This window comes from Bombus terrestris, chromosome 7 (assembly GCF_910591885.1).
Source record: "Bombus terrestris chromosome 7, iyBomTerr1.2, whole genome shotgun sequence".
NCBI lineage: Eukaryota > Metazoa > Arthropoda > Insecta > Hymenoptera > Apidae > Bombus > Bombus terrestris.
The window spans coordinates 15,216,729-15,238,576 of record NC_063275.1 but is presented as its reverse complement, the minus strand read 5'-3'; the positions used below and the strand labels follow the sequence as shown (position 1 = coordinate 15,238,576).

Here is a 21,848-nt window from a genome sequence, read left to right as displayed (position 1 = left end):
GTTATAGAAGATCTTAATATATAAATAATAACAATTTTTTTATAATTGTCTTTGAAGTATTATATGTTGCAATTTTATATTAGCTTTATATAAGGATTAGAATTTTTAAATACAATCATCAGTATATTGGAATATTAGAAAAGTTTATTACAAAACGAAAAAATGATGTATAATTTTAAAAATATAAAGAAATTATTGAAAATATAAAATTAATTTCTTTCACAATATTCAATAAAAATTGCAATAATCACATAAAACAGAAGAACAATTTTTTATGTTATTACTTACATAGATTACAAGTATTTACGTAGAAGTAAATACAATTCACACAAACAAGCAAATTTAGTTTTTCTTTCATTTTGCTTTAAACATCTATTTGAAATATTCTTAAATATTTTATCTATTCTAGAATAAAATAATTAACATGTTTAGTGCTATACCTGCACTATTTGTCAAAAGTAATATATTTTTAGTAAAAATATTTGACTATTTGATATTAAAATAAAATATTCATTGGTAGAAGGATACAGCCTTATAAAATCAAACATTTAAAGATAGTTTCATAATGATTTATCACATCTTTAAAATTGCATAAAGAATCTTAGTTCTTATCATAGTACTGTCAATATGTTTGCTTTCTTCAAAGTAAAACTATAATTTTAAATTACAAACATAAGATTTACATAACGTTCCTTATTACCAATGATATTCCTATAATATAATTTTAGAATATATTAGTTATTTGTAATATATCGTTACGTAATTATAACAATACTATCGATAAATTTATATTACTCTATAATAATAATACTTCATAAAGATCAAAATTACTATAATAATGAACGTATCATATTTATACAAAATATCAAATGATCGACAAATCTAAGATATAAAAATATTTCGATCTATAGCGTAACAAAATCGATCACAAAATGAAATATTAATTTTTTTCTATTTAAATCCGCAAATTTGAAAAATGCAACTGCACAAATTAATAATTCTTATATAGTTCCAAGGCATGAGACCACACATTGTAATATGAATATTATTTTGCGTACAATGTGTTTTTTTATATACAAATAACATAAGTTAGTATTTCTCCTATTTTTGCATTACATAATATTTACGCGTAACGGTTATTTTAAAATAAGTTATTCATTGTTATTAAATTTTTACAACGTAATAAAATGCTAATTTACGATCATTTAGTATTAATTCTATTTTTAAGTACATTTAAGCACAAAGCATTTTCTTTTTATTGTTTTTTTATATTGTTTTCTTCAACTTATTTTATCAATGTTTCTAATATTAGTATTATTATTAGAAGCATTGATTTATTAGAAAGTGTATTTGATGACCGAGTTGGAATAAATTTAATTTTCATCAGTTTTCTAAAATGTAAATATTAAAATTACATTTAAAGAGCAAATAAAGATTTATCTTGATCCTTATTAATTTGGCGCTGAATGTTAGAGTTTTCAGAATTTGTAGTATTTCCTGTACTAGTAGTAGTTGTGGGTAGAGTTGGTAGAGCTTCAGCAGCAGCAGCTCGTTCTGCTAAGAAACGTTCGAACTCTGAAGATGTTAGAGATTCTTGATCACCATGTGCTCCTGGCTGAAAAAGAAGTTGTTTTAATAACTACGAAATATAATTAAATGCAATTTACATATAATTTAACATTTTGAAGAAAATTTTAATGATGTGTTAAATGATTATATTACAAATTTTTAATCTCATTGTTATATATAACTCACCGTATGATCTAACCAGGCTGCCATCTCATTAAATTCAGATTCCCGGTTCAGCTGAATATTAAAAGAATGAAACAAAAAAATAAAAATAAACATATCAAACGAAATAATAAGAATCTGAACATATGCATATATATAGGCAAAAATAAAGCAAAAGGAAACATAAGAGAAAATTAATTATTTCATGCTACAGAAAGCAGTGAAAAGAAGCAACTTCTAAATAAATCTACTAAATGAATAAGAATATAATCACAACGTTTTAATATCACAATGTGTAGTAAGTATGATATTCTTACCTTTATGAGAGTAATTTTAAGCTCATTGTATGAAATCGCAACTAAATTGCTTACAAAAATATAATTTTGCAATATTGTGTAATTAAATTTATAAAAAGTTTTGTAATAATCTTACTCTTTTTAATAATAATCAGTATCTATATTATTCATGATATTAACTAAATGCTTAGCAATAATTATAGGAACAGGGATTACGCACAGAAGTAGCAGTAGTAGAAGCAGCTGTAGAAGCAGTCTGCTGGGGATACTTAGGGTTATTGCGATTGAGAATCGCTGTACTGAGACTTCCTCCGCTCACCTGCTCCAAATTATCCTCATATTTGCTACCGCTACAATAAAAATAAGTGGATAGTTATATATTAGGTATACACATTTAACAGTTGCAATTAATTTAATATTAGAAACCTGTTTTTTGCAGTTTCGTAAGATGTATTCCGTGACTGTGCAAACATATCAAATTCATCACTATCACCTTCTTTCTTCTCCTTCCGATCTATCCTATTTTGATCAATATTATCAGCTATGCCTGTAATTTAATATAAAAGAATTATCCACACACACACAAACATTATTCGATTATTACAAATATAATACTTACCTATTTCTGTCATTTTTTTCTCCAAAGTATCAGTTTCATCAGATAAATCAATAAGAGAATCAGCTTCTTGTTTATTAATTGATGAAGCAGAATCTATGTTTGGAGGATGACCAATCGTTTGTGCTAAAATAGTACTTGCAGCAACAGCTTTGTTTTTTGTATAACGAGAATAACGCAAAAATAAATTGTTTAATTCATCATTAATACGCAACAATTCTGCTGTCATTTCATCATGTGCCAGCTTTCCAATTAAATCAACAACACGCTCTTGCATTGCTTTGCATGTGGAATGAAGTTCCTACAAATGATAAGTATTATAATTTAAATATATATATGTACCTTACATAAAAATATGTTTTTCAATTTCATATATACAACATTACATTGTTGAATAGAAAAGACATTTGTTTTAATAGGTATTTGCTATTAGGTATTTACTGCTATTCAAATATAAGACAAATAATTATATTCATACAGTTAAAAGTTCAAGATCAGCAGGATCAGGTTGTTGACTATTATTCTGATCTGAACTTGTAAAATATGCCAACATTTCTGATAAGACACGCATGTTTCCTTGTACAACATCGAGTTCACTTTGTATTTTAGCCATTTGTTGTTCATTCAATATAGCTACTTGTCCAGATGATTGGTTTTGAAGTTGTTGGACTTGTGGTGTTACAGAAGTTACTGATTGCTGTTCAATTGTAGGTACATTCATGACATTTTGTTCTGACTCAGGTACACTCTACAATTATATTATAATAAAAAAAATTATAATAATCACGAAATATATAAAACAATAATTTTTTGATCATATATCACAACAAAAAAAAAGCTTACTCGTTCTGGAGTGATAATGGGTGCCATGGCATCCAAGTCTGTCATTGGAAATTGAATCCCTTTTACTTTCAATTCTTGATATATTTGAACAACTCCTTGGGTATGTGGCTGATGGCGGAACGTATCTGCCCATGTTTGAATTAAACTCAAGACCTTTTCTTGCACTGCTGTTGGTGGTTCATTTTTTGGTCCAATTAACTTAACCAATTCTTGTACAAATTCTCGTGAACAGGCAAGCGAATGAAAACGTTTTCCACAATTTTTTACGCATGTTTCCAATACCTATTTTTGGCATTCATCCATTAATATACATAAATTAATGTTTATGAATATTTGAAAATAAGAAGACTAAAAGTAAGAAATAGATAAGTTCTAACAAAATAGCTATCACTAATCTACTAATCATAGCTGCTAAGTATGGTTAAAACCTAATTCAAATAACTGTAAAAAGAAGCAAATTATTTTGAAAAATTAATTATGTTAAGAACTAAATGCTTTATATTACATACATATATATTATTTAAGTGTACAAAATAACTTTTAAATATTGTCTATGTCTTCTTTGAAATGTATGTATTATCAAATATATAAATACTAACAGTAAGAGTATACATGACTATAGTATAATTTTTTCCAGCAGCCTGATTTAGTCTACGCTTAATTGCTTTAATTGCATCTCTTGGGCCATCCTCTGTTTCATTTATAATATCACATATTTCCATATTAAGTGACCAATTTTCACTTGGCAAACTACCATCTGTAGCTTGCTCTGAAATATACAAGTAAAGATGTTATAATTTATTAATTGGAATAAAAGATGTTAGATAGGTCATGATTCATGATGTGAATGCTGAAGATATATACATATACATAGAAAAAATCTATAAGTATTTAAGCATTCATTAATATTGATGTACAAATAATTGTCCATATAAAAAGAACTTATCAACTGATTATTAACATAATAATAAAATAACCAACTTAATGAATTTCGTAAAGGTAAATAATAAAACTTACCTATTTTCTGGCCTACTGGTGTTGAAAATGGATTGACATTTACTCCAAAAAATGACATTGTTGCAGGTTGTATGAAACTGTTTCTATATTCGATAATATTACTTTGATTCACTTGTGCTTATGTAAGGCACGTAACGAATTTTGACAGGAACAATACTTGATAATAAATTAAAAACTTTTTATAATGAGTGACAGTATCATATGACCCAACGACGATAAAGTCAGACGTCAAATACAAAGTGACATAAAACTCTAACCAATCAGGCACAGCATTCTGAGAATGCCATTTTGATTGGATCTAACATTTAAAGTAAATACATTTATTTTACGAATAACTCAAATTTCTAATTCAAAATAAATGTATTAATAACTTTTCAAATATATTTTCTCGAGTAAGGAGGAACGAAATATTTACTTATTCTATATATTTTGTGAAAATAAGAATATTGAAATTTTATTATCTGTCTACCTAAATTTCTATCTAGTTTTATCTGTTTAATCTAACACTTTTCTCTAGAGTTTAGTAGTAACTGAACAAATTAGAAAAGGCGGATTGTATTATATGTAATTCGTTATTAACTTTTTGTTCGTAACGTTACGATACAAAAAACGTAATTTAATTTTACAGTTATCAATAATAATTAGCTTAGGAATTTGAACATAGAATATGTAATTCCTAGACAGTTTTCATTCTGAATCAATATTTATATAAATCTCCATAATTACGTGATCAAACACTAGAGAGCGCCGTAAAGCAAAATTATAGAGATCTTACTACTTATTTAAAATAACTCAAACAATTTTTAATTAATAAATGTTTGTATTTAATTTATTAAATAAATGTTACTTAATTTAATAAATAAAATTTAACTTATAAACATTAAATAGTGAAATCAAACTTTAGTGAAATCTCTCTCTCTCTCTCTCTCTCTCTCTAACTCTTTAAGTGACACTTTTTATCTCTTAAACTTTTGTCTGTAATTATTTATAAAAAATAATTGAAAACATTTGTACGACGTGACCAAGTAATAAATAATAAGGAATATAACAATGATATAACCGGAATTAACAAAGTGTTGTCTTTAAAAGTTAAATTTTGATAAAATAGATTTCTTCGGGTCGATAAAACAGGAAACTTCTTTGGTATGAAATTGACACGACATTGTTCTGAAGTTCGCCACAAAATTGATAAATCTTTGTTGCGCGGCAACCGCAAATGAAGGCTATATAAATTAAATCTTTTCGATACAAAACAGTACATACATATGTATATGTACTCTGATAATTGTTCATTTAATTTTGTATAGGATATTTATGAAATATCTAAAAATGATGATTGAGGAAGACGTTCCTACTATATTACAAGAGTTTGTACAACCTCGTGTAATAAATCAAGATATGTTAATAAATTTGGTAATTGAACAAGGGCCAAAAGGAGAAGCTGGTAAACTTTTTTACGAAGATGGTATTAAATTAGATGAAATAAAAGAAATTCGGATTGAATTTCTTAGTACGTATTATACATAAATTTTAAACTTGTATTTATCTTGATATACATACGTATACTTGTTATTTTTTCTTCTAGATATTCTAAAACTTGATTATCTATGGGTAATGCCAAATCTAATGACATTAAAATTATCCAATAATATAATTGAGAAAATAGAAAACCTAAATGTGCTTGTTAATTTAAAAGAATTAGATCTTTCTTTCAATCGCATTAAAATAATGGAGAATTTAAACAATTTAACAAAACTAGAAATATTGCTTCTATTTAATAATGAAATTCGTGAGATAGAAAACATAGATGAATTATGTCATCTTACGATTTTTAGTATTGGTAATAATATTATAACAGATACAAAACATGTATGTAATGTGCAAAATATACGTGGATATTAAATATTTTATATTTTTACATTTGCATTATTATTTAGGTACTATATTTGAGAAAATTTAAAAAGTTACGTAGTTTGAATATGAGTGGAAATCCATGCACTAAAGAAGATGGATATTTGCATTATGTATTTGCATTTTTACCACAATTAATTTACTATGAATACAAAATGATAACTAATGAACAAAGGAAAGATGCTACAGAAAAACATTAGTAATTATAAAATATCCATAAAATAGATATATAAAAAACAATATATATATTTATTTTAAAGTATTTATATTTTATAATTTAGTAGGACTTTAAATACTTTAGAAGAAGCAGAAATGAAAGAAAAAGAAGAATTGGATGCCCATCAAGAATATGAAAAGAAATTAGCTATCCTCACTGCTGCATATGTAGAACATCTTGATGGAGATTATCTCTTTCATCAAATGTTTGAGGATGACAAAGGTTTATCAATTTATTTATACATACAATAATTATCATTTACTTTTTCATGCATTTCCACATAAAAATTTGTTAAGTCCATTTTATGTGTAGAAGGAAAGGATTTATCTATGGTAACTGATGATACACAAAATGCACATGAAGAATATAAAAAAAATTTTACTGCTATATGCGAAGAGTTTTGTGAGATAGGTTTGAAAGAACATAATAAGCGAATGAATGAAATAAATCTTTACAATATTGCTGTAAATGAAGGTAAAACTATTTCAGAAAATCAAGGTAGAATGTGAGTGATATATATATATACATGAGCATCAAATATAAAATATATAAAATTGATAGTAATTTGTACTATTTCAAATTATAGGATTGTAAATGAAGTCTTGCGCAGGAAAACTGATGCTTTAGCAACTGTTAAACAATTATTAAAAAAACTAGTTGGAGATGTAGATACTGCTACATTAGAAAATGTAACTGAAATAGCACAACAATATTCTGAAGAATTTAGTGATATGGTAACTGATGCATGGACAAGATTAATGTCTATTGAAGTAGATCTGCATGAACAAATGGAGGTATATTTTAATTATTATGAGTTATGTATAAGAAAATTAAATTGAAAATAATATTAAACTTATTTAATAAAGGATATAAATGAAGTATTTAGGATCAACATTTCTGATATGGTGGATTCTTTTCTAACAACTGCACGAGGATATTTTTCACAATTACGTAATTGTGAAGCAGAGTATAATGACACTATTAACGGATTAATTCTGTATTTCCTTAGTGGTATTGGAGATGATGCAAAAATGCCACGTCATTTATTAAATCTATGTGAAGATAAAGACATGTTAAATTATAATCTTAATAATTCTCATGAAAGGCATTTACAAGTATGTACGTGTATCTATGTATATTTTTGTTGTTTGTACTTCAAAAACTAATATGAATTTTCTAATTACAGATAATAGATGTTCGAGAAGATATCATGATAAATCGATTAAAAAATTGGGTTGAAGAATACAGTGAACGGGTAATAAGGCAAGCTTTTTCATTTTTTAAATATTTTCATATTTTTTTGAAGTTTAATTTTCGAAAATCTCTTATTTTGGTTTAATAGACATGAGAGTGAAAGAAGTAGTCAACAAATACTAGAAATATCACATTTTGGAGATTCTCAACAACAAGAATTTCTGCAAGTATTGCAACAGTTAAATTTAAATGTTGATGATTCAGAAATTATATTAGCACTTGATGAATGACTTGATAAAATGATGCATGATCATTCAGAAGTTATATTATAAACCTATTACTTTGGAAATTAATATAGAAGTAAGTATTTTTGCTGAACTGTATATATTTATTAAACAATATAATATATCTCTTAATACACGAATATATTCTCGTATAAAATATTTTAATTGTATAAAAATCGTATAAAAATATTTAATTTTTAACGTGATAGTTTAAAATACGACACTTCGATTAAAGTTTCTTATTTTTTCTTCAAAGCTTCCATATATAATTTTAGGCCAGTTTGTACTTCTGGTAATTGAATAAGTGTTAAAAATTGATTTAGATCCATATGTTTGTTTACTTTCAACCATAATGAATTACGTTTCCTTAACTCCATTTTTGTTGCTTGTCTAGCTCTGGCTTTATAAATATTTTATATGGTAAATATTAAGCATACTTATCTTAATTAAATAAATATTGTACTTACAGGGTATGTGTTTAAAAGATTCGATATAATTTTGACACTTTTGGATTGCATTAGCTTTATCAGAAGCTAATTCATCTACAATTCCAATTTCCAATGCTTCCTTTGGATGAAATAGGGTTCCTCTATGAAATCAATAGTTTTCAATTAATTATAGATATTACTAAATGGAATAAATGTTTTGTTATACATTCATTAACAATAAATTACTTTAAAAGTGCTAATTCAGCTCTTCTATGTCCTAATATGTCAACATATATATTTCTAAACCATTCTGGAGCAATAATTCCTAATTGTGTTTCATTCAATCCTATAGTATGCTTTCCTTCAACTAGAACTCTATATTCACAAGACATTGCTAAAAGACATCCTCCAGCAGGGCTGGCACCCTTTATAAATAAAGTAACAAATATATATATATATATATTTCTCAAAAAATAATTATACTAATAATATTTATAATAATACATTAATTGCAGCAGCTATTGGCATTTCCAAATTATATAAAGTTAACCATGTGTCTTGTAATGTTTGCCAATATTCAGTTAGCTGTTCTTCAGTCCGATTATACATTTCGTTTATATCAAGTCCTGCTGAAAATATATTTGATAATGACGATGTTAATATAACACCTTGACATTTTTCTTTTTGTACATCCATTAAGGACGTATTTAAAGCATTTAATAATTCTTTGTTTAAATTGTTTACAGGTGAACGTGCCATAGATATTGTAGCAATACCTGTTAGGGAAAAATATTCTTGAATAAAAACATAACTTATGAAAATTAGGATTCTGATATTACCTGTATCATTTTTTGAAATTTCAACTAATTTTGAATTTGTGGCATAAGTTTGGTATAAAGGAATTCGTATTTTATTCGAAATCTTTTTTATAGCAAACATGTTTAATCAGATGTGGAATAAATCCTGAAATTATATAAGATAAAATATTATTTATTTATACATAAATATTATTATTCACCTTAATTTTTTATTGCACACTTAACAATTATTTTCGTATATTATTAAAATATTGTACCATATTTTGCTATCATTTACCTTTGTTTCTCTCTGCTACTTAAGTAACTTATTAAAGATATCTCAATAACCTATTCTGTACAATTTAATTATTTACATTTACAATTTACATTTACAATTAATACATTAATTATCATTTAAATCAGTTGTTTTATTATACAGAACATAAGGTTATAGTAAATGATAAGAGTAAAAAATATAGTAAAAGAATTTAAATAAATACACTTGTAAGAATGGAACGGAACGGAGTGGAACAGAATGGATCACGGGCAGGTGCTAATATGGCGGCTATTCAGCTTTATAGTTTCGTGACATCGCCCTTTATCTTAACATTTTTTTGAGCAAGATAGAAAACTTTGGTCACCGTGTGACGAAAAAAACAATGTCTTAAATGGATTCGTTGATGTTTGAAAAATAAGCCAATTAACAAAATGTCAACTAGATCGCAACTTACGAAAGATTTAAATGGTTTGTCTTCTACTGAATGTTTACGTTCGTATTATGGAACTGTCATATATAAAAAAAATATATATCTTGTTCAAATAATTATTGTTAAAAAATGCTTATAGAAGTTTCATTAATCCTCATTTTATTTCACAAAAATATAAATTGGATTATAATACAATTTTTTTAAACCTTTTCCTTAATTTCGTATATTTTACAAAATTGCCATTAGCTTAATTATCATTTTTCATAAATTATTCATTATTTGTAGAATCGGTGAAAGCATTATTAGGTAAGCATGTGAAAATATTATTAAAGAATGTTGTAAAATTGGAAACAAAACAAGATAAACAGGAAAATCGTGTTCTGGTAAGTAATATTTGCAGTATTACAATATTATAATGTATAATAAATTTGAAGTTATTTAGATTTAAAGTGATTCAAAATTAAATTTTTCTGATTTAAGGTTTTTTCACCATGCCGTTTGTTTCTCTTAACGGCCAAAGTGCCCACAAGAGTAAGATAATATGATTATTTTGTTTTTACAAATAAAATTATACGATTATTTTAATAATTATGTTTAAAATTTTTTTTATAGATCGACTGCCATTTTCATTATTTAGAAATAACATCTATAGAATCGAAAAGAGCAAACCAATTATCTTTAAGTGTTGGGGAAAGATATTACAATTTTACTACTACTGGAGCAGGTGCAGATACTACAGAAGTAGATGCAATGATTGAGGCCTTACATACTGCAATTCGAAATATCTTTCCCACTGTACCATTGAAGTATGTGTTTATTACCTTATATGTATAAATTTATATTTATTTTAATTATTATAATATTAGAATAACTGACTTAAAATTATAATTTTTATTATAGTTATATTATAAGAAAAATAGAAGTAATACCAGCTAGCAGACTGCAGAGTATAAGAGGTAGTGAATTAGCTAGAAGTACAGAAGCAACAAGACATACTGGACCTTGTGGGGGGTTTTCAACCCAATATGCATGTATGTGTGATTTACATGGTGTACCATATAGAGAAGAAGTAGCCTGGGTAACTTGTTAAAGTATATGAAAATGTCCTACTATTATTATTAAACGTTTTTCAAGACAATTATATTTATAGGATGTTGATACAATATACCTCTCTCATGATACAAGAGAGCTAAATTTAAGAGATTTTGATCATTTGGATCAAAAAGATCTGGTGCCAATCATTTCTGCCTTGGAATATAATACTTGGTTTACAAAATTAAGGGCATCTCATCTTAAACTAAGTCACGAGCCTTTGGAGAGATTGTTACATGTTATGCGTAGATCCCTTTCCATTCAGGAACTTTATCTAGATAATCTTGGAATAAAATGGTAAAGCTAAAATAAATGCATAATTACGATACAATTAATTTTAATAAATAAATTTCAAATGTGATTTTTTTTTAGGGACTTCGCGCACAAATTATCGTTAGCTCTAATTTCTAATGCTAATACAATGTTACAGACTATTGATCTATCATATAATACCATTGAAGATAAAGGTAAGTTTTAATTATAAAGACTTTTATGTAGGATGTTATTCCTTAGTAGATCCATTTTTTGTGGTTTCAATTCTTCTTTTTTTTTTACTCACTTTTTAAGTATGTTCTTAAAGTATCCCTATACAAATTTCTTTTTATAGGAGCCTCTAGCTTGTGTGGGATAATAGCCAAATTGCAAGGTGTGCAAATAACCATTAATGTTATTTAAGTTTATCCTTATCCTTTTATGTTTAGAAATAATCCTCCATTTATAATTTTACTCTTTTCCATGAAAAAAAGATGATTGTTACAGTATATTTAATTGTTTAACTTACATAATGTGTACTTACATATACTTAATAAATAGTATTGTACGTTGCTATGCTTAATTTAACCATTAATTATTAATATTAATTAATATATGTGTCTATTAATAATATTACTTATAATAATATTATTTTTAAGGAGGTGCACATTTAAGCGGACCTATTGGAAAATTACCCAAAGGTTTACAAAAATTAAATTTGGCACATTGTGGACTAACTGGAAAAGGAATAAGTCAAATTGCACATGCACTAAGTTTAAATAGAAGCATGCCAACTAGTTTGCAATATTTAAATCTTTCAGAAAACTCTTTAAAAGATGATATCAATGTAAGTTGTTTCTAAATATTATTCCAAAATTTAATATAATAGATGGTTATACTAATATTATAATAGTAGGAAATGCAATTAATATAATTATTACATATTTACAGAATTTATGTAATTTTTTGGCACAACCTAATAGTCTAACTCATTTAGATCTAAGTGGTACAGATACAACATTAGAATGTGTAAGTATATTTTAGTTTTCTATATATGAAACTCATGTAAGAGCAAATAAGCTCATATTTTACATTTACTCTATCTAGCTGTTTGGTGCTTTACTACGGGGTTGTGCAACTAATCTAGTCCATTTAAATGTTGCTCGTAACTCCTTTTCAAGTAAAAAGACCAAAGAAATACCTCCCAGCTTTAAACAGTTCTTTACTGCTACGCTCTCATTAAAGTACTTAAATATATCTTGTTGTAAATTGCCGCTAGAGGCATTGAAACATTTGTTACTTGGTTTGGCATGCAATGAAAGTACAGTTGGTTTAGAACTTGATATGAGTGGAAACAATTTGGGCTCTATGGGTGCTCATGTATTAGAATCATGCATTCATGGCGTACGTTGCATAGCATCATTGGATATATCAGATAGTAGTAAGTACAGTATAATATAAATAAATTATTTGCTTTAATATTTGGATTCTATATCTTGTAAATATGTCTTTTCACAGATATGGATGTTGATTTAGCACAAGTAATAACTGCTATAGGAAAAAACAAGTCGATCAAACAATTATATATGGGTCGCAACACTGTTAGTATGAAAAGCAAACATATTGCTGTTGTAATGGATGCCCTTGTGCAAATGCTTCAAGAAGATGATTGCGTTTTGCAAGCATTACATTTACCAGATTCTCGACTAAAATCTGATCTCTATAATCTTATCAATGCCCTTGGTAGTAACACATGTCTTCATACTTTAGATATTAGTGGTAATCAGATTGGAGATCCTGGTGCCAGATTATTAGCAAAGGCATTACAAATTAATAATCATTTGAGAACTATTATTTATGATAAAAATAATATTACTCTTCAGGGTTATGCTGATATTGTTCACGCTTTAGAAAAGTACGCAATCTTTCATATTAATAATGAATATGTTAATATATTTTCTAATATATGACATCCTTTTACAGGAATTGTAGTGTAAGACATATGCCATTTCCAATTTATGATTTGCAACCTTGTATGAAAACTTCAGCTGAAAAAACGGAACAATTAGCTAAAAAAATCCAGGACTTGTTACAAAGAAACGTTACTCCTTGTAAATATAGTCATGGACAAGCATTTAGATTGCAACAAGGATTTTTGTTAAGCTCCACACAACAAATGGTTGATAGATTGGTTGTACAGACGCAAGACACTATTAAAGCTATTGCTGCGGAAAGCTGTGATGCTAATAATGACATTAATTATGCAACTGGACTCATACAAGATGCAGATAATTCAAAACAGGTATAAAATACCGAATAATAAATACATTTTGAATAAATCTGTATGTAAATGATATTTTTGTAGCTTTTACCAAGATTACACGAAGTTCTTCAACGACGAGATGAAAATAATCCAATAGAATTAAAATTACACGAAATGGCAAATGAATTGCATAAAGTTGTAACCATATATTTACAGGTATTTTATTATCAAATATATATTATTCTTACATTAAACATAATACGTTTCAATTATTAAAATTTAAATACAGGATTCCTTAGATGCTATGATAAAGTGTGCAAATGAACAGTGTCCTACGATACTTTCTCAAACGGTAATTAGAGGCGATGAAAGTGAATCAGTTGCAGTAGAAGATGATCTACGAAGTAGTTGCAAAGAAAAAAATCAAATTAGTAGTGAATTCATACATACCACTATCACAGAACAAGCTGGGGCGGATATAGTCAATAGAGTCAAGTATGGATCATAATTACTTATTCGTTTTGATTTTAATACATATCTCTCAAATAATGACTAACTTATCTCATTGCTTGTAATTATCTATTATTAATATTTTTATAGTGAATTAAATTTGGCAGTTGCTGCACATGTATCCGACAGAATAACAGATGAAGTAATTGAATCATTGTCAAGAAGCTATAAAAACTTAGTATGTATAATATACTTCACTATGTGTTAAATACATGCTAAAAGGTATTATACTAAAAGTTTAGTATTAAAATCCCTTAATTTGGATATTGATGTTCATATTTATATTTTCAGATTGGTGACTGTGATAGTAGAACAAGAAGCAGTACGCCTGATGTGTTGCGGCCTAGTGCTGGTTCAATGAGTAGTGGAAGTGTTATAGGAGTTACAAGTACTGTAGGTGTATCTACAGCATTACCAATTGGTAGAACCAGTATTGCCTCGGAAGAAGATTGTCCACCAGAAACTTATTCACTTGTGAATTCTATCGGTCAATGTTCCAGTGATCAATCTCCAATGGTAAAAAACGCAATATTTTTTATTTATATATATATTATATATTATATATATATTATATATGTATTACATATAATATATGTAATATATATATTAGAATAAACTTTGCTACATAATAATTTTAATATAAAACTTCCATGTCTGTCCAGAAATTGGATTATTTAAATCTTGTAAGTAAAGTACATACATATTTAAAAATATATTATTTGTTGGTTGACTTTTGTATATCAAATCTTTTGTAGTACATAATAATGGATTAACATATTACAATTATTGTAAAAAATTAAAATACATATTAATGATATTAATTATTGTCCTTTACATAGGCTACGCCACATTTATCAAATAAACGAAAAAGTTTACATGGAAGAAAATTGCGGCCGAAATCTGTAGTCGATTCTGTGGAAGGTCTTTCAGCTGATGACATTCCAGATCTGTTACCATCCTTACCAAAAAGTCAAGCAGAAGGTTAATTTTTTTTAACATAAAAAAATGTTATAGTTGATATATTTATCATTTCTGATATCAACATATTCTTTTAGCTATTTCAGAGACAGAACATTCTTTAACAGAATCACTAGATTCTGTTTCTGAATTACCCAATACTGTAGGACAGCAACTGCAACATTTAGTAAAATCTAGACCACGTAGAACAAAAACTAGAGCACCTACAAGACCAATGCTGAGACCAGATCAACCAGTGGATGGTCTTGCTCTTGGAGAAGGCCTCGATGTATTTTTCAGACCAACTACACCAACAACACCTCTTATATCCCCCACAAGTGATGACAGGTATTATTTTTAAAACTATAATTCATTAATATTTTATGGAAATTATGTACATTACACTTTTTTTTATTTTGCTATAGCTCTTTGCATACTTTTCCAACGGATGGTAGCCCAAATTTATCTCTTACGAGTCATAAAAGTATTCCACCTGAGATGGATAAAAAACCTGGCTGTAGCTCTCCAATGTTAAAAACACTTCTTGAGCCTGCCCCGCGATCACGATCTAGCGATAATTTAGAAAAATTTTCTCCTCTTGTTGGCAGAAGATCTCAAGGTGATTCGCCGTTAACTGCATCTCCGTTAACTCGGCGAAATACAACAGACAATGCACAAAATCATGAAAGAATTCTTACAAAATCTGATAGCAACAAAGATACAAGTAATAATGTATGTAATAATTGTGTCGGTAATACCGCTGATACATCTAAACGTAGTACATTACCCATTATTGGTTCTGGTACAAGTACACGCAGTTTACGAGATTCGGATGAAAATAGTAAGGTATTACAACAAACAACTGCTACAAATTCCTCGGATAAAGATGCAACGGCTGTTCCTAAAGATTACGAAACCAGGAAAAGTTTAACAAAAAAATCTGCGGTAGATACAGATAAGACTGCAAATCAACCTTTACCTTCTCTTAAATTAAGATCGACAGGTTTTGATCTTCGTAGCCCAACAAATGGTAGCAGTACAAAAAATAATTCGGAAGCATCGAAATCTCCAGTGTTAAGGTCTTTAACCAAGGGAAATAGTTCACTTACAGATGGAAAAAGCAATGGTGCTCTTTCCAAGACTAAACCAGTTCCGCCTATAACAGCTCCTAAACCAAGACCCTGGAGTATGGCTACTGATAGAAAATCTGGTATGAAAAAAAGCAAATTATTTAATGATAAAATTCTTAGCTTATATAATAATATATATTGTGTGTAATAATATATATATATATATATATATATATATATGTGTGTGTGTGTGTTTAATGTTTTAGGAGAATTTAATTTATTAAGCGATGGTTCTAGTCCAAATACTTCAGCTGGAAATACACCTGATTCTGGAGATGCACTAGATGAATCAACGGATAGCGGTGTAAGTGGTCCTGCTTCATTACCGCCGACGTTATCAGCAAGTAGTACTGCTAGTTCTTTAAGCAATGCCAGTGTAGAGAAAAGGTCAGTGAGGGAATTGGCAGCTAGTTTAAACAAAAGTAAAACTGAAAGGAAAGAGAATGGTAAGAAGCAAAAATACGTTTTTCTACTGCATGTTCAATGTATCTAGTAACATCTTAAACACCATTCGCGATTCACGCATAATTTTTAATTAATTATTAATTCCCTGTTAATTCCAAGTACATTGTGAATATGCATGTTGTATCCTTTAATTAAGAAGCCTTGCTGTATATATTATTTTAGAGCATACCGCACCTGCAGCATGGAGGTCGGTGCTTCAACGTTCTATCAACCAACCAGATGTCAAGGTACCTTATGTAATGTGTTTTTTTTCTTTTTTTTCACACTTTTTAAATCATTTAATACAATTTTTTTCAAAGTGTGCAGCGTCCTAAGCCCTTTTATGATAGCTTGAAAAAATTATTTTGCGCTTGAAATCCATTAACGTGATTTTATATTTTTACTTTTTTTGATACAGTTTATTTGTCTTAACATTACACAATAATATTATTACAAAATTATAAAAATACTTTGAAATATCATGTTGAGTTAAATATAATTTTATATAATCATTATATTTTTAGGTAACGGAAGTGCCGAAAACGGTTGAAGAAAATCGTATAAGTTTTAAGCTTCGACGTACTTCATTTTTACGAGACTCAAATTTCAATTACAATAATGACGTAGTTGATGTTTGATCGTGACTTAATACAGTAATAATTTACAAATTAATGTCAATGACTGGATACTTATTAAGATATCTTTCATCAAAGTATTTTATATTGGGCACAAAAATCTACGATGTATCACGTTTGTACTTGTGCCATATGAAGTCAAATGCGAAAGCAAGTGTGCTAACTTAATATTTAGGGACAGGGTACTGGGGTCTCTATAGAAAGTACCAATTTATTATTAAGGTGGCATTAAAAATTTTATAGTTTTTTATAGAACTGTAATTTGAATGCAGTTTATCTTAATTTAGAAGTAAGTATTTGTATTTAATGTACTAAAATCATTCAATATTTTCAATGCAATAAGTTAAAATACTTACTTCCACGAAGAACATACTAAATGCTTCTACATTCCTCCAGATTTTTAAAAAGAAATCAGTTTGATATTGTCAATGATATTATTTGGAAGATGAGCCATGTTATGTTTGTTTTAACATTTAAATATTTATATATTGTTTGTCTGTATATTTAAACTGATAGACTTTAATATAGATCATAAATTACATGATTTTAATTATTTTAAGTGTATAACCACTGATTTGTTACCAAAAAATAAGCACAATATATTCTTATCGACATAAAACAATATTTCTTCCTATTATTTAATCAATGTCGCGTTGTCTTCCGAAATCAGTTTTTGTAATTTTATAATAGATATTTTGATTTGTTTCTTATGCAACCAGTTATAACAAAACTGTGATCATTAAAAAAAACGGTTCTATTTAGGTCAAGTCAATAATTGTTTACAATATTTTATAATTGTTTCCATACAGCTTGTATTAAGTTATGTTACTTTTTATTTAACATTCCTTAAATACAATCGGAATTGATAAGTGCACAAAGCAAGATTCAAGAACCATAAAATGTATGAAGTGTGCCATATAACATAACATAAAATAATAAATGCTTTGTTTTCCACATAATAAGGACAAAATTAAAAGATTTTTATATAAAAGATATGATATTGTCCATGACTATCATTGATTTATAAAAATTTAGTAACGAAATATATAAACATTATGTAATGCATATATAATATATATATGATGTGCGTAAATGGAAAAAAAGAAAATAAACTAAACTATCAACTAAATTAATTAGAAAAAAGATATTGCAGACTATTATTATATTTCAAGAATTCTTTTGCGATATTTGTAAGTTGTATTCGCTTTTTTATACCTTGTTGAAGATATATTGTGATTAAGAATAATTTAGTAAAATCTTTCTGCTATATGCGTCCTCTTATAAAGGAACAGCTTTTTTACAAACAATTTTTTTGTATGATGTAAAAATGTATCGCAAAATACGAACACCTAACATAAAATTCAATTTACATAAATATATTAAAAGCTAGTTTTTGAATAGCAAAAGACTTCTGTACATATATATGTAAAAAAGTTACATATAGGTAAATTAACCATAACTATAGTTACAGTTCTTATAGATAAATAAATATTTGAATATCTATTTGATATTGGGTTTATGTATTAATAACTGTGACTAATGAAATATGTAAGTCCTTTTGGATACAGGTATATATTTAACAACATACATTATATAACAATATTAGATGTTCAACTGGAAATATTCTTTTTCAGGCATAATTAAATCAATTGTGAAATGTTGTATTCTAACAAACACATTCTACTTTAATATTCGCATTTAAAATCATATATATGATATAGATTGGATATAAAATTTTTAAATCATTTAATTAAAAACTTTTTCTATCAGGTGATTATTTACTCTAAATCTTGCTACATGTAAATTAAATTCATGAAGTATTTGTCAAATCATACATTTCCTCAAATCAATGTAAAAGATTTTCAAATAATATAAAACAAATCAGTATCATAAAAGGTAGCTAATCATAATGTTACTTAATAATTCTTTTCACTGTCAATAATGTTCACTAATAAAATTGTAATTTAGTTATTTCCATAATAAAATAGTATTTGTAAACATGTATGTACTTGTACTTTTGCATAAGTGCATACAATTAATTTGTATACATATTACATTGCAGGTGATTTTTTGTATAAAGATACAGATAAATTAATTATGTACTTATGTGCAAAAAATATTACATTGGACTCTACAAATGTAACGTAAGAGTTAAAATTTAAACAACTGTGCCAAAAAGGGAATTATATTGTATGTATGATTAACAAAATTTGTTTAATTTCTAAAATCTTTATCTCTTCCTTAGAAATTAAAAAACAAATATAATTTTTCTATATCATATTAATTATTACTTTACATGTTAAAAAAGATCACCTGTAATAAACCATCTTTTAATGTGTAAATATATTAAATACAATTACTATATATATTATATACTAATGAGTGAGTGATATAATATTTACTCTATCGCACAATCACATGATGCGTGCGGAGAAAATCAGACGACATATACACACATTCTTTCTTCATTACATTCCTGTATTTACATTTACACGTGTATACATATGTTGCGATGAAGCACGTTTCAAAATCTGCTATTAATTTTATTATATATGTATTATTACTCAATAAATATCAGTATTTGCAGGTTTCGATACGTTGCTTATTAATCATGCAATATAATTTACTAATAAATAAAGACTCCTATTACATATGCAACATTAATTGTTTTTCTTATTTTATACACTAGCAATTTTGTATATTTAGATAATTTTCATTGCTAATTTTGGAAAAATATAAAATCTATTTGCCATAATAATAAAATTATATTGTTGTTACTTCAATAGGTTTTTATAATAAAGTTTAATGTGGTATTTATTGATACAATTATGTATTATTATATGTTCACAATATGTTTCAATGAAATAATTTGGCGATGGTATAGTATGCAGTTATGCAATTATATTTTTAAATATTAATGATGATACATAAAATATATATGCAAGAAAAGACAAAATAGTTTTATATATGTGTTGTTTACAATATTAAGCATTAAGCTATTAAAAGTATATGTGATATTTATTTCAATAAATATCAAAAGATATAAAACGAATAAAATATAAAAGGATCAGTGCGCGTGCGTGAAAAATTGTATGAAATCCGTCTTGTGTGGCACATTTCCATAATTCAAGAGATGGAAGTATAGCAGCAGAAGGTTTAAGGAAATGAAGTGTATGGAATCTGTTTCACTTAGGAAATGTTAATGAGTTTTATTACATGTTTTATATTATTAAGCTGAGAAGGTGTAGAAATGTCACGTTCAAAACCTGAAAAGATTGGAAATGGTGGTAAATGCGAATTAAGTGTATGGACACGTGCGATAACAGCAAACTCCGAATGGCCGGATAAAGTAAACATAACCGCATTTCAATTAATTATGTTCTGTATATATTTTCATGATTTCATTCATAAGCGCTTTTTATTTACTATAGGAAGAATTTCTTGATGTTATATATTGGGCTAGACAAGCAATTGGTATCATAGTTGGTATAGGATGGGGTCTTATACCTTTAAAAGGTTTCATAGCTCTACTATTGTAAGTTAAAACATAATATAATCGCAATATATAATAGCAAAGTTACAATTATACATTTCAAATTTATGGTTTGATATTTCAGATTTGTATTAGTTAATGCAGGTGTTACATACCTGTATTTTAGTAATTTTCAACAAATTGATGAGGAAGAATTTGGTGGTATATGGGAATTAACTAAAGAAGGTTTTATGACATCATTTGCTGGTTTTTTGGTAATTTGAAGTTATCTAGTGCTATTTATTTTAATCTTTTTATCTCATAATGTTATAAAAAAATTATTATTCATAGGTGACCTGGATCATTATATATTCAGGACTACATTTTGATTGAGCATTTTCATAACTGTACCAATGATGATTTGACTGATAAAGATGTTAATACATATATTTCAACAATCAAGTGCTCCATGCATATATGCAATTTGCCTTATAAACATTTTTGTGAAAAGCAATTACTTATCATATAGATTATATGCGCTTTGAATTTGTAGCGCAATAAATATACAAAAGAATTTCTCATTACTCAGATAACTTGTTATATGGAATTAAACATTATCACAAAAAAGTATTTCTTCATCAAAAAGTTTCTTTTTTTGTATAGAAAATTATGTGTTATATTTTAAAGGTCAATTATTTGCTATTAAAGAAAATGTTTTTAAATATTAGTTATAAAATATTTTTATTTCAAATTTAGTTTCTTTGTTGCATATCATTGACACAAGTAAGTACTGTAAACTATGTTACGAAAACATATTGCATATGCCAAATCAGATTATATATCTGTGCAGATAATTAATATAAATAAACATTTTAAATAACCATATTGCTCAATATTTGACCAGACTTAATACTGGATATATCATTCATAAAATTTTTATACTCAATATTGTTTTTACTGTTTAAATATATTACATATTAACAGCCTTAGCTTTTGTCTTAATAAGCACAAGGCTATTATATAAAAAATTAATTTGAAATGTTAATATAACT

At 26.9% G+C, this 21,848-nt stretch overlaps 5 protein-coding genes across 13 annotated transcripts; 3 read left to right on the top strand and 2 right to left on the bottom strand.

Moving 5' to 3' along the window:
• Nucleotides 1-247: 247 nt before the first annotated feature.
• Nucleotides 248-5,153, bottom strand: LOC100649062 (TOM1-like protein 2). 4 transcript variants are annotated; one of them, XM_003396633.4, is made up of 9 exons: nt 4,504-5,153; nt 4,086-4,255; nt 3,487-3,768; nt 3,122-3,391; nt 2,647-2,944; nt 2,454-2,574; nt 2,248-2,377; nt 1,756-1,806; nt 248-1,615 (listed from the first exon to the last, which is right to left on the bottom strand). In XM_003396633.4, exons 1-9 carry the CDS (start codon nt 4,559-4,561, stop codon nt 1,418-1,420), a joined length of 1,578 nt encoding a protein of 525 aa, XP_003396681.1. In that variant the 5' UTR covers nt 4,562-5,153; the 3' UTR covers nt 248-1,417. The 4 variants fall into 4 exon arrangements, 3 of the variants coding, with proteins under 3 accessions (XP_003396681.1, XP_012165748.1, XP_020719398.1); XM_012310358.3 differs by having other exon boundaries at nt 2,347-2,377; XR_007224835.1 differs by having other exon boundaries at nt 1,489-1,615; nt 1,756-1,978; nt 4,504-5,152.
• A 416-nt stretch (nt 5,154-5,569) lies between these two features.
• LOC100648712 (dynein regulatory complex subunit 3) lies at nt 5,570-8,509 on the top strand. 2 transcript variants are annotated; one of them, XM_012310353.3, is made up of 9 exons: nt 5,570-6,013; nt 6,089-6,372; nt 6,441-6,613; nt 6,696-6,853; nt 6,944-7,136; nt 7,218-7,425; nt 7,498-7,746; nt 7,818-7,894; nt 7,974-8,509. In XM_012310353.3, the coding sequence occupies exons 1-9, from the start codon at nt 5,818-5,820 to the stop codon at nt 8,113-8,115; spliced, it is 1,680 nt and encodes a 559-aa protein (XP_012165743.2). In that variant the 5' UTR covers nt 5,570-5,817; the 3' UTR covers nt 8,116-8,509. The 2 variants fall into 2 exon arrangements, with proteins under 2 accessions (XP_012165743.2, XP_012165744.2); XM_012310354.3 differs by having other exon boundaries at nt 5,574-6,013; nt 7,818-7,886; nt 7,974-8,111.
• Nucleotides 8,349-9,864, bottom strand: LOC100648826 (enoyl-CoA delta isomerase 1, mitochondrial). Of its 2 annotated transcripts, none has more exons than XM_003396631.3 (6): nt 9,633-9,864; nt 9,377-9,500; nt 9,042-9,313; nt 8,784-8,962; nt 8,577-8,698; nt 8,349-8,509 (listed from the first exon to the last, which is right to left on the bottom strand). In XM_003396631.3, the coding sequence occupies exons 2-6, from the start codon at nt 9,474-9,476 to the stop codon at nt 8,349-8,351; spliced, it is 834 nt and encodes a 277-aa protein (XP_003396679.1). In that variant the 5' UTR covers nt 9,477-9,500; nt 9,633-9,864. The 2 variants fall into 2 exon arrangements, with proteins under 2 accessions (XP_003396679.1, XP_012165739.1); XM_012310349.3 differs by having other exon boundaries at nt 8,366-8,505.
• Nucleotides 9,865-9,887: 23 nt separating this feature from the next.
• LOC100648513 (F-actin-uncapping protein LRRC16A) lies at nt 9,888-19,988 on the top strand. Of its 4 annotated transcripts, XM_012310350.3 has the most exons (24): nt 9,888-10,079; nt 10,327-10,424; nt 10,522-10,572; nt 10,654-10,847; nt 10,942-11,119; nt 11,192-11,430; nt 11,506-11,600; nt 11,741-11,779; nt 12,045-12,232; nt 12,337-12,414; nt 12,493-12,826; nt 12,904-13,300; nt 13,369-13,687; nt 13,751-13,864; nt 13,938-14,143; nt 14,249-14,336; nt 14,450-14,674; nt 14,821-14,841; nt 14,998-15,139; nt 15,214-15,463; nt 15,541-16,325; nt 16,452-16,691; nt 16,873-16,937; nt 17,214-19,988. In XM_012310350.3, exons 1-24 carry the CDS (start codon nt 10,043-10,045, stop codon nt 17,325-17,327), a joined length of 4,497 nt encoding a protein of 1,498 aa, XP_012165740.1. In that variant the 5' UTR covers nt 9,888-10,042; the 3' UTR covers nt 17,328-19,988. The 4 variants fall into 4 exon arrangements, with proteins under 4 accessions (XP_012165740.1, XP_012165741.1, XP_003396677.1 ...); XM_012310351.3 differs by lacking the exon at nt 11,741-11,779; XM_003396629.4 differs by lacking the exon at nt 14,821-14,841.
• Nucleotides 19,989-20,410: 422 nt separating this feature from the next.
• On the top strand, nt 20,411-21,679 carry LOC100648164 (respirasome Complex Assembly Factor 1). Its single transcript, XM_003396625.4, has 4 exons — nt 20,411-20,673; nt 20,756-20,859; nt 20,942-21,071; nt 21,148-21,679. Exons 1-4 carry the CDS (start codon nt 20,575-20,577, stop codon nt 21,187-21,189), a joined length of 375 nt encoding a protein of 124 aa, XP_003396673.1. The 5' UTR covers nt 20,411-20,574; the 3' UTR covers nt 21,190-21,679.
• The last annotated feature ends 169 nt before the right edge of the window (nt 21,680-21,848 follow it).

Coding starts and splice junctions, on each gene's coding strand:
- LOC100648164 (XM_003396625.4), top strand. CDS start 20,575: ATGTCACGTTCAAAACCTGAAAAGATTGGAAATGGTGGTAAATGCGAA. Junction 20,674..20,755: donor ACTCCGAATGGCCGGATAAA/GTAAACATAACC, acceptor TATTTACTATAG/GAAGAATTTCTTGATGTTAT. Junction 21,072..21,147: donor CATCATTTGCTGGTTTTTTG/GTAATTTGAAGT, acceptor TATTATTCATAG/GTGACCTGGATCATTATATA.
- LOC100648712 (XM_012310353.3), top strand. CDS start 5,818: ATGAAATATCTAAAAATGATGATTGAGGAAGACGTTCCTACTATATTA. Junction 6,014..6,088: donor AATTCGGATTGAATTTCTTA/GTACGTATTATA, acceptor TTTTTCTTCTAG/ATATTCTAAAACTTGATTAT. Junction 6,614..6,695: donor GATGCTACAGAAAAACATTA/GTAATTATAAAA, acceptor TTTATAATTTAG/TAGGACTTTAAATACTTTAG.
- LOC100648513 (XM_012310350.3), top strand. CDS start 10,043: ATGTCAACTAGATCGCAACTTACGAAAGATTTAAATG. Junction 10,573..10,653: donor CGGCCAAAGTGCCCACAAGA/GTAAGATAATAT, acceptor TTTTTTTTATAG/ATCGACTGCCATTTTCATTA. Junction 13,688..13,750: donor ATGCAGATAATTCAAAACAG/GTATAAAATACC, acceptor ATATTTTTGTAG/CTTTTACCAAGATTACACGA.
- LOC100649062 (XM_003396633.4), bottom strand. CDS start 4,561: ATGTCATTTTTTGGAGTAAATGTCAATCCATTTTCAACACCAGTAGGC. Junction 3,769..4,085: donor TAGTCATGTATACTCTTACT/GTTAGTATTTAT, acceptor TGCCAAAAATAG/GTATTGGAAACATGCGTAAA. Junction 2,945..3,121: donor CTGATCTTGAACTTTTAACT/GTATGAATATAA, acceptor TATCATTTGTAG/GAACTTCATTCCACATGCAA.
- LOC100648826 (XM_003396631.3), bottom strand. CDS start 9,476: ATGTTTGCTATAAAAAAGATTTCGAATAAAATACGAATTCCTTTATAC. Junction 9,314..9,376: donor AATTTCAAAAAATGATACAG/GTAATATCAGAA, acceptor TTTCCCTAACAG/GTATTGCTACAATATCTATG. Junction 8,699..8,783: donor GCTGAATTAGCACTTTTAAA/GTAATTTATTGT, acceptor TTGATTTCATAG/AGGAACCCTATTTCATCCAA.